This window comes from Chrysochloris asiatica, unplaced genomic scaffold (genome assembly GCF_000296735.1).
Source record: "Chrysochloris asiatica unplaced genomic scaffold, ChrAsi1.0 scaffold00140, whole genome shotgun sequence".
In the NCBI taxonomy this organism is placed as follows: Eukaryota; Metazoa; Chordata; class Mammalia; order Afrosoricida; family Chrysochloridae; genus Chrysochloris; species Chrysochloris asiatica.
Genome location: NW_006408658.1, coordinates 1419706 through 1435130, shown reverse-complemented (window position 1 = coordinate 1435130; position 15425 = coordinate 1419706). Strand labels below are relative to the sequence as shown.

Genomic DNA, 15425 nt, shown 5'->3' with positions numbered 1-15425 from the left:
AGAGCTTGATTATGATATGTCTTGGTGATTTTCTTTTGGGGTCTATCCTTCCTGGGGTTCGTTGAGCTTCTTGAATGTTTATCTTTTCTGGATGTTAGAGAAATTTTCTTCCAGCAGCTCTTCAACTATTTCCTCTGTGGATTTGTGTGATTCTTCTTGTTTTGGAAAGCTGATAATTCTTAAGATATTCCTCTTCATGTTGTCCAACATAAATCTTAGACCTTCTTCAGATTTTTTAATCCATTTTTCTGTTTGCCCTTCTATCTTAGTGGTATTGAGAGATTTATCTTCCAGCTCACTAGTTCTGCTTTCCATCTCTTCCAATCTACTCCTTTCTCCTTTCAGTGTATTGTCTATTTCAGATATTCTATTCTTGATCATTTGGACCTCTTTCTGTAGGTTTTGAATTGTTTCCAATCCTGTATCTATCTTATTTGACTGTTCCTGTAGCACTTTCCTGACTTCCTTATTTTTCTCAACTCCATTGTAAAGTGTTTTGAACATTTTATAATCATTTTTCTGAATTCCTTCTCGGGCATTTCCAAGGCCTTCCCTCCTTCCAGAATGTAGTCCAGGTCTACCTCTAGGTCATTTGTCTCAGACCTTTTATCTTGTTTGTGGACATGTGCTGATATGGTCATCTGCTTTTGCTTCTTGGACATGTTTAGTGTTTATCTGTGGAATTAATACTTAATTGAGTGTGTGTTTTGGTATTTTTTTATGCTTTCTGATTGCCTTCAGGTAGATGTGATCAGGATGTGGGCTTCCCTTTTCACTCTTCGTATTGTGTAACTCAGAGTAACTTTCACAGGTTTTGTCTGCCTCCCTGGTGTATGGCAGTTGGTTCTTGCCTAGATTTTTGTGTTTTATAGGGTGTGATTGTAGCTTGACTATATGGCAGCAGTTGCTGTCTCTTCTTGGGTAATATAGGGAGAGAAAGAGTCCCCCAAAGGTAAAAAGGGGAGCATAAAACAGCAAAACAGGAACAGCAAAAAAAACAACAAAGAAAAGAAAAAAAAAAACACTAAAAAACTAGGTTGGATACTGTAGTCTATAATCACAGAAAAGGGAGAGGAAGGACAGAAGGAAAAAAAAAAATCTGTAATCTAATATGAGTATGACTTTAATGTCCTCTTTCATCTTCTTGCCTGCAAAGCCACCTGATAAATTTCATGATGCCACTGTTGATTGTTATGGTGTACCTCAGGATTAAATTTAATTTTTGGCCTGTTTTATTTTTAAACTCTCTTTCCCTCTGCACACCCCTTGTTCTGGCCTTTTTGCTATTAAAAAATAGTTCAGGTCCAGCTCTTGGGCTGAGAGTATCTGTGCCCATGCATGGCAGAAGAATACACCAGTTGTGGAGGTGTGGGGGTCTCCACTCAGGCTCCCCCTCTAGTCACCAGAATGGAGATACGCAAACAGTGGGGGCCAATGAACAAATACCCAAAAGAAATAAAGAAAAAACAAAAAGCAGAACAAAGCAGAACTGACAAAGTGTATTGTCTACTTTTGTTTTGAGGTTCCCACAGTGTTATTCAGTGGTGGATCTGTTCCCTGCTTGGTCTTGCCATTTGGTCTCGCCCAAGTTGTTGGCTCCGCGCCGTTGAGCCCAGCAGATTAAAAAATGCATGATTTCTTACTCCCGCTACAAGTTTCACTAGCTATAAGCCTTCAGACTTTTAAAATTTTCCTAGATATGTGGTTCAGAATTTAGGAGCTCTGCCCTGATCCCTCTTCACCTGGTATTCTGTGGTATTGCTGACAGCTAACTTCACTGCACCTCTACCCATCTGCCATCCATCCCTGCCTCCTCTCACCTAATCATCATTAATTCTTAAATCTCATGCTGCATGTGAATCATTTGGTTAGTCTTTAAGTGCATGTGTGTTCTCCTAGGTTTTCCAGGAGATTGATTTAGTAGTTTGGGTGTAGATATTGTATAGGTAAATAATAGTTTCTCCTAGAAATTACAAAGTTGGAGATATTATTAGTCCTACTTTGAAGATGAAGTCATTTTCATTCAGTAATAGTAAACATGGATTAGATATGACAATGGTTATTCAATCTCTTCATGAACTGTAGTATTAATATGAAAAGAACAATCACTCATTGAACAAAACTGAAAGAAATTCTATGTAAAAATTATGATTTGTGTCTCTAATTTATTATAGAATTGAAGGAGACTAGGATAATCCAGCAGAGATATTCTGAAGACTGGTTGAAACATAGAGTAATAATATATCTGAGAACTCAAAGTTGAGGATGTTAATTTGACTACCAAAAAAGAGTTGTGCACAAATCAGTAATCATACCTGAAGTTGTATAGAAAAGGAGAAAGGGAAGTCAGTAAAATTTGATTTTAAAAAATTGTTAAAGAGATACTGAGGAGAAGCTAATAAAATGGATAGACTGAAGGCAAAGTGAAAGAGAATCCAGTTTTAATCACAACAGGTAAAAGTTTTGAATCCTAGGAAATATGGTAGAAAAATACCATAGCATAAGTGTTAGAATTTGTGTGATTATGAGCCCAGAATAATGATGGTTTTCCTGCTGCCTTATTTTGCAATTTTGTCTGTCTTTGTTATGTGCAGGGAGTAATTGCAGCTAGATGTAAAATAGAAACACTATGATGACAAATTATCTTTAAATTGATTAAGATAACTGAAAATAAAGATATGTTCCTAAAGATAAGATTAAATTGACCTTTTAAAGGAACTTATTTATTATTGGTGAAAAACTTTAGTTAAAGAGAAAGGAAGATTAGGTAGAATCTTCATAGACTAGTCATGAACCGGAACTGTGATGTGCCTTCTTGTGATTGGTAAGGTTTCATGTCAACGTATCTGGACCAGGATTCTCAGTGGTTTGGCAGTTGAGATGTAGTTATCCCCCTTGATGTGATTTGATGTGATACACCAAGAAGAGGATTAGGGGTGTGATACACAATCCTTAATCTCACCATCACCCTCATCCAATTTATGGGAGATTCCCAATAGTGTGGCTTGCAATACCCTTTATCATATAAGAGATAAAAGGAGAAATACATGAGCAGGGAATGAGAGATCTGTCACCACCAAGATAGAAGAAAAAGCTGGGAGTGGAGTGTGTCATTTGGGTTTGCGGTTCCTGCATTGTTAAGCTCCTCGATTCAAAGAAAGATTGATGCCAAGATATATGGAGATGCTGAAAGGAGAAAAGAACCTTTCCCTACAGCCGACAGAAAGAAAGCCTCTACCAAGAGCTGAGACTCTGCATTTGGACTTCTAGCCTTGGAAACTGGGAGAATACATTTCCTGTTGTTAAAGCCATCCACTTGTAATATTTCTGTTATAACAGGAATAGATAACTAAGACACACCTATCCCAATTCATATGCTGATCTTTTACCAGAGTCCTTTGGAATTTCTAAATAGTTCTGTTCTATTTTATGATCTCCCAATCCCTTTTATAATATTTTTATCTTATTTTGTTCTTTTATAAATTGCCTCATCTTTTCATTTTGTATTTAAAGACTGATAAAACCTGTGTATACCATTACATAGTTTCACATCCCTTTCAGAATTAAGCTCATTCTCTTTTTCTAGTTTATGAAATTTTTTCTTTCCTTTTAGGCAAAGAAACTTGTGCAGAAAACCAAAATTCAGTTCCAAAGCAGAGGATTTCTGGAGAAGAATCATTCCATGAAGTATTTTTGACAAGTAGACTCTCTTCCTTAGATTCCTGGAAAGGTGATGGTCCATTCTATAGAAACCAGCAAAATCTGGATATGTGTTTGCCACAACTGACTTTCATTGATAAAGCACTCCACACTGAGGAGAGAGACGTTAAATGTGCTGAATATGAGAAAAACGTTAATGTTAAGTCAGATAATTCAATTTGTGATATACAACAGGGAATTCCTATGAGAGAGGGATCCCCGAAGTGTGATAAATTTAAAATTAACTTCAAATTTAATTTATATTCAGTAGGTAGGCAACATTCAGGATATAATAAATATGGGACAACCTTGAACCAGAGTACAGATATTATTCAACACCAGGAAACTCATACCTATGTATGTAATCAATGTGGGAAAGCCTTCAGCCGGAGCTCATCCCTTATTCGACATCAGATAATTCACACAGGAGAAAAACCATATAAATGCAGTGAGTGTGGGAAATTTTTCAACCGACAAACAAACCTTAACAAACATCAGAAAATTCATACTGAAGCAAAAATCTATGAAAATAGTAGATGCGGAAGCACCTTTAGTAATGAAGGCAGTAATAAAAACCCAGTACTCCATTCTAGTGATAACCTCTATGAATGTGTTGACTGTGGAAAATCCTTCACCCGGAGCTCCTCCCTTATTCGACATCAAATGATTCATACAGGAGAAAAACCATTCAAATGTAAGGAATGTTTGAAAACCTTCAACCGGAGCTCAAACCTTATTAAACACCAAAAACTTCATACTCAAAAGAACAACTATAAAAGGAAGAAATGCAAAATTGCTTCCAGTTAGAGTGCAGATGCAGAACTCATTCAAATTCTATGAATTCATGCTGGAGGGAATCTTGTGAATATGGTAAATGTAAGAAAATGATTGCCAGAGATAATTAGATAATTCTTTCATTGCTTTGATAATTAAAATTGGAGAGAAGTCTGTTGGGATAGAAATATGTCTGAAGAGGATATTGTAGGCTCCTAAATGAAGCTATAAGGGTCTTCAGTTAAAACACAAACCATGTAATTATTATTATTATTAAATCCAGTTATCTCCACTTATCCCTAGTTGATACATGGGATCTATATCATGTTTATATTCATCTGATCAATTGAAGATGTAGACATCAGGGAGGAACCAAGAAATGCTTTAAGAGTTGATACTTAAAACTCCAACTTCAGCCCTTAATAAAAAGATGAGAAACCAGGTGTCATGAGCATATAGGAGGACATGTCTAAGAACTGAAATCCCTGAATTAATGACAAAGTCCACAGTGACAACCAATTATTCCACCACTGATTATATTCTTGGCTCTCCTAGTACTAGATGGAGACTAGAATTGGGAGAGGGTTATAAACTTCATGGAAGATGGATGTATTGTTTTTGTGTATTGATATTCTTAAAAATTCTGTTTCTTTTTAAAGTGCTCTTTTGGGATCTAGGCTGGAGAAACAACTTTAGCCTTAGGGTTATCATTTATCCCACCCAGATATCATAAGGTCAATAAAGTGTACTACAGAACTTCCTCTTCTATAAGCTAACACAGGATCCAAAAGGGGTCTTGAGCCTAGAAGTTTGCCTTACTGTACCCAAAAAGATTCATACTGGAGACATTTTGATTGAATGAAGATGGTAGCTTTCTGTTAGAGTTCACACCTTATCATCAAAAGCAGACACAAATTAATTTCTGTGAATAAATGTGGAAAATTATTCTGTGTTTATGTTTATTTTAACATCAAAATTTGATTAGGACAAAATCATACATAAGTAATTGATATGGAGATTCATATAAACATAAAACAACTTTTGGTGTGTTCTAACAAGAGAAAAGCATTCTGTAGGAAATTCACATACATGCCCTTGTGGTGGTCTGAATATATAATATCTCTTCTAGCCATAGTCAGTAACTCCAACCAAACAATGTTTCTGCCATGCTCGGTCTAGGTAAGAGAAGGTGGGAGAAGATAGTGATAGGATTACATGATTCAGCTGTGGATACTAGCAAAGTTCATTGTAATTGTAAAAACTTGAAACTTTAGCATGGCTAGAAAATGAACCATCTCAGAAACAAGAGGGAGAATCTCTGTCTACCATCAAAGAAGAAGAGTGTGTCCTTTGGACCTTGAGATCCCCACATGTTGAACCTCCTCCACCCAGGGACAAAACTGTGACACCGGAGGAATGGCAGAGTAGGAGCAGCAGCAGAAGCAGCAGAAGCAGCAGAGCAAGAGTACTAGATAGACTGATGGGCTTCCCAAACCACAGAGCAAGTAAAGCTGATGATTTGGGGCAGGAAGCAACGCTTGTAGAGTGGAGTACCTGCAGGCACTTAAGTGTAATAACTAGGTTTGCTGACCCTTGAAGCTGAGCCAAGTGCATTCAAGCTGAGGCTTATGGTGGAGTGGTGTGTCCTGTGGGCATTTATCAGCAGCTGACTGAACAACTGCCCTGAGCATTTTGTGATCCTGTATTGTAACCTGCTAGCGTCTCTAATAAACCTTGTAATTGTGAGTATGTTGTCTGAGTTCTCTGTGGCCATTCCGATGAATTATTGGACCAAACTTAGAGTGCTGTATGAGGAGTGGCTTGGTGCTGTCCTCCATTATAGTCATCAATCATCTAAGCACTTACAGTGAAATGTTAAATTTAATGGGGGCTGACAGTTTCATTTTAGGTATTTTGATCCTATTTTCTTTTTCTCTACCTTTTTTTTTTTTTAGTGTGTAGTTGTTGTTAAGTGCCATGGAGTCGATTCTGACCCATAGCAACCCTGTATAGGGTTTCTGAGGAGCAGCTGGTGAGCTTGAACCGCTGACCTTGCAGTTCAAACGGCTTTGCAGCCTGGTGCATTAGCCCACAGTGCCACACCAGGAGAATAATATTAAGGAAGAGAAGTGATTTTTTAAAAGTACAGAAGGATGAGAGCATGACATGCTTAGGAAATAAGTTCACTCTCTGGACTGGGCCAATAAGAAAGAATAGTGCTAGAATACATAAAAATGAAGTTAAAGGGAAGTTTGAAGGCTAGATTATGAAAGGTGTGTATGTTTCCATAGAAGTTTGGACTTTATCCTGAAGGTAATGATAAAAGGTAGAATTCTTGTTAGTGCTACAATTAGTGCTCTGCAAATGCTAATTGAAATAATGAGAATGAAAACTGGAAAGATGAAAGTAATTTGTTACTAAGATGATTGTCCAAATAACCTTAAAACCAATTGAAAAACTTAGGTTTAAAAAATTATTTCAAATACATTATATGCACTCTACTTCCCTAAAAAATAAAAATGTAATTGAGTGAGGAGACTATTGTAAGGATTATAAATCTCCCTACATTAATCCATTAAAAATACTCTAATCAAGTATTTAGTGGACAGAATTTGTATTTCAGAGTTTATAAGGTTTACATATGTAACTCTCACCTTTAAGTTACAGCTCTAAGGACCCAACTTGCTGGAGCAGACTACAGTTCCCTGAATCCTCTGGCAATCATTCTTAATGAGTACATTTACCAGTGGACAGTAGCTGTATTCCTAGTAAGAAGACAATGCATAACTTGTGGCTGTTTGAACCTATTTGATGACCAGTGCCAACCAGGAAGTGTGCCCACATTTACCTAAGGATGAACAGAAGAGGGATGGGAGAGGGGACGCAATTGGTACTTGGTTCAGCATCTCAGTTGGCCCATATAGAGTACACAATTTTGCTTAAATATGGGATGTGTTGCCTTAACGTTTTCTTAAACCAATGACTCAAATCTTTTCTGAGACATAGTATCCCTTCCAGAATGATGAAAACATTCCTTTCCGTACTTCTCCTTACCCACCACTCCAAAAAAAGAGAGTACACACCTAGTTAGCATATAATTTAAGAGTTTTGGACAACCCCTCCAAGAAACGTGTCCTTAAATACCACTATCCAGATTAAAAACAAACATCAATATATGCCAGAAATAACTTTAATGCTTTCTCTCTGGAGGAATCTACAGGTTTCTCCTGCTGTTAAGAGGTACCGCTAAAACCTCTACGTGTTACCTCAAAATATTGTTTGGGATGACAATTGGTTTCATGATTTCCTCTTTAAGGGACTAGACCCAGCCCCATCCTACGTCTGCTGTAAGTTAAGTACTCACCCCAGTTCAATGTTTACGGGTATATCGAGCAATGACTTAGATTCTTGCTTGACCTTTGCACTCCTAAAATTCTTAGACTTGTATTGTGTGACTCCTATTTTCATATTCATATTTTCAAATTTTGTATCTGTCCCAATTTCTGCTTTCCTCCTTTCTGTAGGATTGGTAAATCTTCACTTGTGCTAATGTTTTAATTTCAGCATAGTCTTTTAAGAGGTCACTGATTAGCCAAAGCAAGCCTATTACTTTAACTAGTTATTTTTCAATCTGTCAGCACAGCAATGGTTCAGTGGGTGGTTTCCAATAAGCCATTACTGCTGGTTCCTTCTAAGAGCCTGTGGTACAAAAGGTTTACACCTGAGTATTAATGAAACCGTTGAGGTGTTCAAACCCATCCAGTGGCCTGAAAGACTTGACAATCAATCACTTCTGTAAAGACTGAAGCCAAGAAATCCTATGGAGCTCAGTTCTACTTTAACACACGGGGTTATCATGAGTCAGAATCAACTCAGTGCCAATGGGTTTACTTGTGTGTGTGTGTGGCAGTTCCTTCCCCTCAAAAAAGGATCCTTGGTGACACAGTGGGTTAAGCACTGGGAAGCTACCAAAAGCTCAGCAATTTGAACCAACTGGCCACTCCTTAGGAAAAATGAGGCAGTCTGTTTCCGTAAAGATGTATAGCCTTGAAAATCTTATGGAGTAATTCAACCCTTACCTGGAAAGGTTGCTAAGTCAAAATCAACTCTATAGCAGGGGGGTTTGGTTCCCCTTAAGTGTTTGGCAGCCGAATAATTTAGTAGAGAAAGCTAAGATACTCCAAATGCTATAACAAGTTACAGGAAAGCCGTTTTACCCAATGAAAACACATTGTTATAGTTCTCTAGCATCACAACCCTATACAGGACTGGGATCCAGCTGTTACCACTCCTTTTCGGTGAAGCTCGCAGCCACATCCTTGAATGTCTCTAAGAACTACCTTAAAACTTATTTCATTCAGGGAGTAGCCCAACTCTAGGAGTCCTGCTGTGGTGCTGTAGGGTAAGCACTTGACCACAATGTTGGTTTGAACCTCAAGGTTCAAACACACCAGCCGCTCTTCAGAAACCCTATACAGGGTCGCTGTGAGTCAGAACTGACTCAACAGCACTTAACAACAACAAAAACAATTCCAACACTTGATGCAGGGATAAAGGATTAAGAATTGGGTTTAGTAGAGTTAGGTTTTCTGTTATGGGGACACAAATTATTTTGAAATTATTTTCTGGAGCCTGAAATGGTTAATTTTTAGGGTTGCTGTTAAGTGCCGTCGAGTTGATTCCAACCCATAGCAACCCTGTATAGGGTTTCTGAGGAGCAGCTGGTGAGCTTGAACGCCGACCTTGCAGTTCAAACAGCTTTGCAGTCTGGTGCATTAACCCACAGCGCCAGGTTTCTAAATCTTCAGGATAATATTTCTTTGGTATTACAATTCCTTCTTACTTCCCAAACAAGTCAGCTGAATTTTTGTTGGCATTATAGGATAAGCAATGGACTGCTAACCACAAAATTTATGGTTAAACCGGCTAGCCACTCCTATACAGGGTCTCTGTGTGTTGGAACCAACTCGAAGGCACTTAACAACTTGGGAAGTGATATCTAAACATATGTATGTCAATACTGTCAGACGTTTGTTTCTTATTGACTTCATTCCATTTCTATAATGGAAAAATTGTCTTCTTCCATAATGAAATGGAGAGTTCATTGATGCATTGTTAGGTGCCATCGAATTGGTTCCCACTCAGTGACCCTATGCACAACAGAACATTGGTCCTGCACCATTCTCACAACTGTTGGTACGCTTGAACCCATTGTTGCTGGCAGTGTCAATCCACTGCATTAGGGGGTCATCCTCTTCTTCATTGACCCTCCACTTTACTAAGTATGATGTCCTTCTCCAGAGACTAATTCTTCCTGAAATGTCTAAAGTATGAGAGACAAAGTCTTGCCATCCTTGTCTCCATTGATGTACACTGCTGTTGTTAAATGCTGTCGAGTTGGTTCCAACTTTTAGCAACCCTGTATCGGCTCTCTGAGGAGTGGCTGGTGAGCTTGAACCTTTGATCTTGTGGTTCAAACCAACTTTGCAGTCCAGTGCATTAACCAGCAGCGCCACACCAAGACTCCAATGATGCACATTGTTGTTAAGTACCGTAGAGTTGGTTCCAACTCACAGTGACCCTGCACAGAGTTCTCGAGGCTGTAAATCTTTACGGGGGCAGAAAGCCTCATCTTTCTCCCGCAGAACAGCTAGTAGTTTCGAACTGCTGACCTTGAGGTTAGCAGCCTGATTCGTAACCACTACGCTACCAGAGCTCCTTAATGATGAGCTAAATTCTGCTACAAGCATATATCCATATACTATAACTCTGTTTTACTGAGATTAATCAAATTCTACTCTTGGGTCTGTGATTCTGAACCAGTGGAGTATGTACAATTTCTAACATTTATGCCTGAGTGTTATTTCTGCCTTTGCACATGCCTTCCAAAACTTACTTACAGAAACAATCTTCTGCCTCCAGTTACTTTATGTCTGAGCCTATAAATTAATATGGAAAACTGGGAAAGAGGGAGTGAAAGTGAGTTGTAGCTATTTCAAAGTATAATACCCTTGCAACAGGTTTGCTTCAGTGTTTTCTGGTTGACAGAGATAATGTACGTAAGATACAATATGTAAGATATTTATGGGTCATACAATGCTTTCCTAACTTTATCAGGTGACCATCTAGTTAGTTCTTCCATATTCAAATGATTAAGTTGTCTACCTGTTTGATTTTCAAGTTTTGTATACTTTCATCTCTTTCTGTGGCTTCCTAGACTTTATGAGGGAGTCAAGACACTGTTCCAGAGAGTTTCACTTCACATCTGTTTTTAAGAAAATGCTTTGAGGTCAAAGTTCAACATACAATATGAATTCAAGCACAATAAAATGCAGAGGAAAAAAAAGACTGGAGTGGAACAGGATGAGTTGCCTCCTTTAATATTTTAAATATTTTTAAACAACTATGCATTATATTTGTAATAGAAAACGAAAATATACTTTGATTTTAAATATTTAAGAATTCTCCTAAGGATCATATCTTAGCACAAATGATTTAGTGATAGTTAGGGAAAACTATAAATGTTATGTGAGATTATTGGTATTACTTTTAGGAAAACTATAAACGTTATGTGAGATTATTGGTATTACTTATAGGTATTACTCTGAGGAGCACTTATTTGGTATATGCTTTGACAAAAGCTGTTAACTAAGATTATAAAGTTTCTCGTCTAAGATTGTTGTGAAGATGGGAGTTTTGATCAAATTTGTTATAATATTCATGGCACTTAGGATGTTTCTCTCCTGCGTGAACCCTTTGATGCATTCGAAGAGCTGAGCTATGACTGAAACCCTTACCGCACTGGGCACACTGATATGGCTTTTCTCCTGTATGGACTCTCTGATGAATATGGAGATTTGAGCTGTGACTAAAGCCTTTCCCACAATCATCACATTTATAGGGTTTTTCTCCTGTGTGAACTCTCTGATGAATCAGAAGATGTGAACTCTGACAGAATCCCTTACCACATGCTTCACACTGATAAGGTTTCTCTCCAGTATGGACTCTTTGATGAGTGTGGAGCTTGGAACTTTTGCTGAAGCCCTTACCACATTCATGACAAATGTAAGGTTTTTCCCCTGTATGGACCCTCTGATGAATACGAAGATCTGAGCTGTGACTGAAGTCTTTCCCACAGTCTCCACATTTATACGGCTTCTCTCCTGTATGCACTCTCTGATGAATTTGAAGATTTGAGCGCTGGGTAAAGCCCTTTCCACAATCATCACATTTATAGGACTTCTCTCCCGTGTGGACTAACTGATGAATTCGAAGATTTGAGCTCTGACTGAAGCCCTTACCACACTCATCACACTTATAGGGTTTCTCTCCTGTGTGGACCCTCTGATGAACATGAAGTACTGAACTCCGACTAAAACTCTTACCACACTGACCACACTTAAAAGGTTTATCTCCTATGTGAAGTCTCTGGTGAATGTGAAGTAATGAATTTCTACTGAGGTCCTTATCACACTCAAATTTATAGAGTCTCTCTTCTGTGTGGAGTCTTTGATGACTGTGAAGACTAGAGATCTGGCGGAAGCTCTTACCACATGCATTACATATATAAGGAACCTCCCCTCTGTGGACTGTCTGATAAACACCTGCGCTCTGACTAAAGTGACCATCAACTTCATTGCATCCATACAGAGGTTTACCGATCTGAATTCTTGGATGTCTATACAGGTCTGATCTCTGAGAGAAGCATGCTGTGCTGATGGAACACTGATAGAGCTTTTCTCCAAATGGCTCTCTCTTGTGTAGAATATACTGTGAGTTCCAGTAATAAATATCTTTACATTTACTACATCCACAGTGTGTCTCTTTCATAGAGTCTTTTAGCAGGTCATTTTGGCATATCTCACCACTGAACTCCAGAAGGGCTTCTTCTATTGGGATATATGAATGATGAACTATGAGCTTCTCTGCTTCTGCCAGAGAGAGACTTTTCTTGGATATGGCAAGATGGTATCTGTTTCCTTGACAACCATGGGAATCTCTTATGCAAATTTCTCTCCCATAATCTTTAGTGTTTTTTGGTTCTAAGGACTGCCAAGTTATAGACTTTTTATACGTAGAGTTCCTGGAACTTTTTTCTTGAAAAGTCATTTCATAGTTCCCATATCTTGGTACTTGTGTAGAGAGTATTAACCATTCCTGACAGTGGGAAAGGTCTTGCTGCATTAGGTCCTTGGAATCTACCTCTTTCTTTTCAGCAGTTTCCACACAGTTCTGGTTTTCATATATCTGAGTGCCGGCTTTCTTCCATCCTTGCCAGCAAGAAAGATTGCCATGTCCTAAGTATCTGAATCTTTCTTCCTGGGATTTGTAACTCTCATTCCACTTTCCTAGAAGAATCAGAAGATTCAGTGGTGAGATAAAAGTCATGCTTAAAAATTTCAAAATTATCAATGACCTCTAGAAATGTAGGAAGAGGTTAAAGTTTTATTTAAGCAAGGAAATGACTGGCATTATTTGTCCTTCATAATTTTCTCATTCTGCATGTCTGAGACTAACAAAATTTACAGTTGGTTTCCAGTTGCAATGAAAGATTAACATCCAATTGCATCAATTATTTGTGTGGGTTCTTAAACATAGAATAAACAGAAAATAATAGGAACTATCCCCCCAAATTTTGCAAGTTCAGTGAAGACATAGGAGTAATATATTTATGGTTGTATCTCCACATACCAAAATATTACAGTGATCCTTCTTGAATGAGGAAATGTACACAGGAGAATAAAACTCACAATTATCAAAAATTAACTGTGAAAAAAACTGATTGAAAAGGACATATACGTGGGGTGGAAAAGAAGGCTTATGACTTTGATCCATTTGGAGCTAAAATTAATTTCTATACTTGTTTATTCATTTATACATTCATTCCACAAACATATCTTTAGTACCCATAATTTATCAGGTACTGTTCAAAAATAAAGAGTAAGGTCAACTGCTTCATGAATATAACATTAAAGACTGAATTTAATTACTCTATCTGGGAAATTATTATAAGAAGTAAAATATTGATTTGTATTCTTCTAGACTAATGTGCTAGATTATGTGCAACAATGGATGTATTAACTCTCTACCTTTGTCTACACCTTTGGGTGTCTTCCTTCCATACCGTCTCTGGTCTGGGCTAAGCAACATGCTTTGGTCACTGGGAACATCAGCAAAAGTAACACAGCAGAGACTTGAAAAGTGGTTAAGCACTGGGGCTTGTCCTTTCTATCACTGCTTTTGAAAATCCTTTGATTACCCTCATGTAAATGAGTATGGGCTAGCCTGCTTAAAGGGGCACATGTGGCCAGCACATCTCCATCAGCCCCACTAACGAAACAACAGCCATACATGTGAGTTAGGCATCCAGCCCCATCTTAGAACACTAAGCTCCAGCCAAGTCACTGCACAATAGAAGCACCATTAGAATTATGAAAAATATTTGTCAATTAGAATTATGAAAAACACTAAAGTTTATTGTCTTAAGCCACTAGGTTTGGGATAGTTTGTTATACAGCAAAAGCTAACTTGTACAAATAGTGTGAACAGAAAACATATAGAATTACACAAAACTATGAAGAGATAACAGATATAGGACTATACAAAATCAATACTGGGCATTTAAGTAAAATCCAGAAAATGACTAAAAGCAAAAACAAAGAACAGATATCTACTTATTACACATAGCCCAAGTGTCTTGCAAGATTTGTGTCACCTGATTTAAGACACAGTTTTAGAATATTTATCTCACCACTCTTAATACAACACCCAGATAAAAAACCAAAATATTTGAGAAAACTCGTTCAAGTAGAAACTAATTAAGAAGAGGGATAACTTTACCTACTGACATGACATTTGTGTAGTTCTCCCACATGACCTCTCTGTAGAGCTTCTTTTGAGTAGAATTCAAGAATTTCCACTCCTCCCAAGTAAAACTAATAGTCACATCATCAAATGTTACTGCCATCTAGTCAAAGATCAGTCTTTCCAGGAAGAAGAAATCTACGTGGGAAGATGGACAAAGAAAAATACATTTAGCAACTAACACAAATGACAAACCAAACAGAGAAAGAACCAACAAGGAGGAAAACCAAAAGGGGCAGAAATAAGACAGTATCCAATCATCACACACACTGACCATAATAAGAAACATTCCTGTAGTCTTTGTCTGTTAACCATTGGGGAAGTGTTCCCCCTATAATGTTTCAAAATTATTCCTCACAGCAATTTTGTTAGAAGTTCTATTATTATCCCCATTTTACAAATGAGTAAGCAATAACTGAAAGAGATTATGTATATACCCCAAACTACAGAGCTAGAAGATAAGCAGAGGGGTAGCATAAATACTCAGTGTGCACACTTCAGACCAGAATTATTCTGGTAGCGTAGTGGTTACGAATCAGGCTGCGAACTGCAAGGTCAGCAGTTTGAAACTACCAGCTGTTCTGCTGGAGAAAGATGAGGCTTTCTGCTCCCGTAAAGATTTACAGCCTCAGAAACCCTGTACAGGGTCGCTATGAGTCAGAACCGACTCCACAGCATATAACAACAACATAGCAAAGTTGCTCAATATTGCTTATATTAGTATTTCGTGATTATTTTAGTCTTATTTATGGTAGTTTTAAAATTATCTCAGTAAATTGATATTCTCTTTAAGAGGTAGTTCCAATTTTCCCATGCCTTGAATTTAAATGAGGAACCCTAGTGGCACTGCGGGATAAGCACTGGACTGACTGCTAAAGGCAAGGTTGATGATTTGAACCCACCAACTATTATGTTCCTGTAAAGATTTATAGTCTTGGAAACCCTAGTGAGCAGTTCAGTTCTACTCTACCCAACAGGGTCTTTATGCGACAGAATCAAATCAATAGCATTGGGTGTTTTGTTTTGAATGAAGGGAACTTGGTGACTGGCTTCTGACACATAGAAATTAAAAGAAAAAAAAAAAAAAA

General features: G+C 37.8%; 2 protein-coding genes across 2 annotated transcripts in view; one reads left to right on the top strand and one right to left on the bottom strand.

Annotated features, from left to right (window-relative positions):
• The window catches only part of ZNF215 (zinc finger protein 215), a 28148-nt gene extending 23642 nt beyond the window's left edge, over positions 1-4506 (top strand). Inside the window, exon 5 of the mRNA XM_006870296.1 lies at positions 3614-4506. Within this exon, the coding sequence (XP_006870358.1) occupies positions 3614-4506 (893 nt within the window). The remainder of the gene's footprint in view (positions 1-3613) is intronic.
• A 6621-nt stretch (positions 4507-11127) lies between these two features.
• Positions 11128-14460, bottom strand: ZNF214 (zinc finger protein 214). Its single transcript, XM_006870164.1, has 2 exons — positions 14314-14460; positions 11128-12821 (listed from the first exon to the last, which is right to left on the bottom strand). The coding sequence occupies exons 1-2, from the start codon at positions 14438-14440 to the stop codon at positions 11128-11130; spliced, it is 1821 nt and encodes a 606-aa protein (XP_006870226.1). The 5' UTR covers positions 14441-14460.
• Positions 14461-15425: the final 965 nt, after the last annotated feature.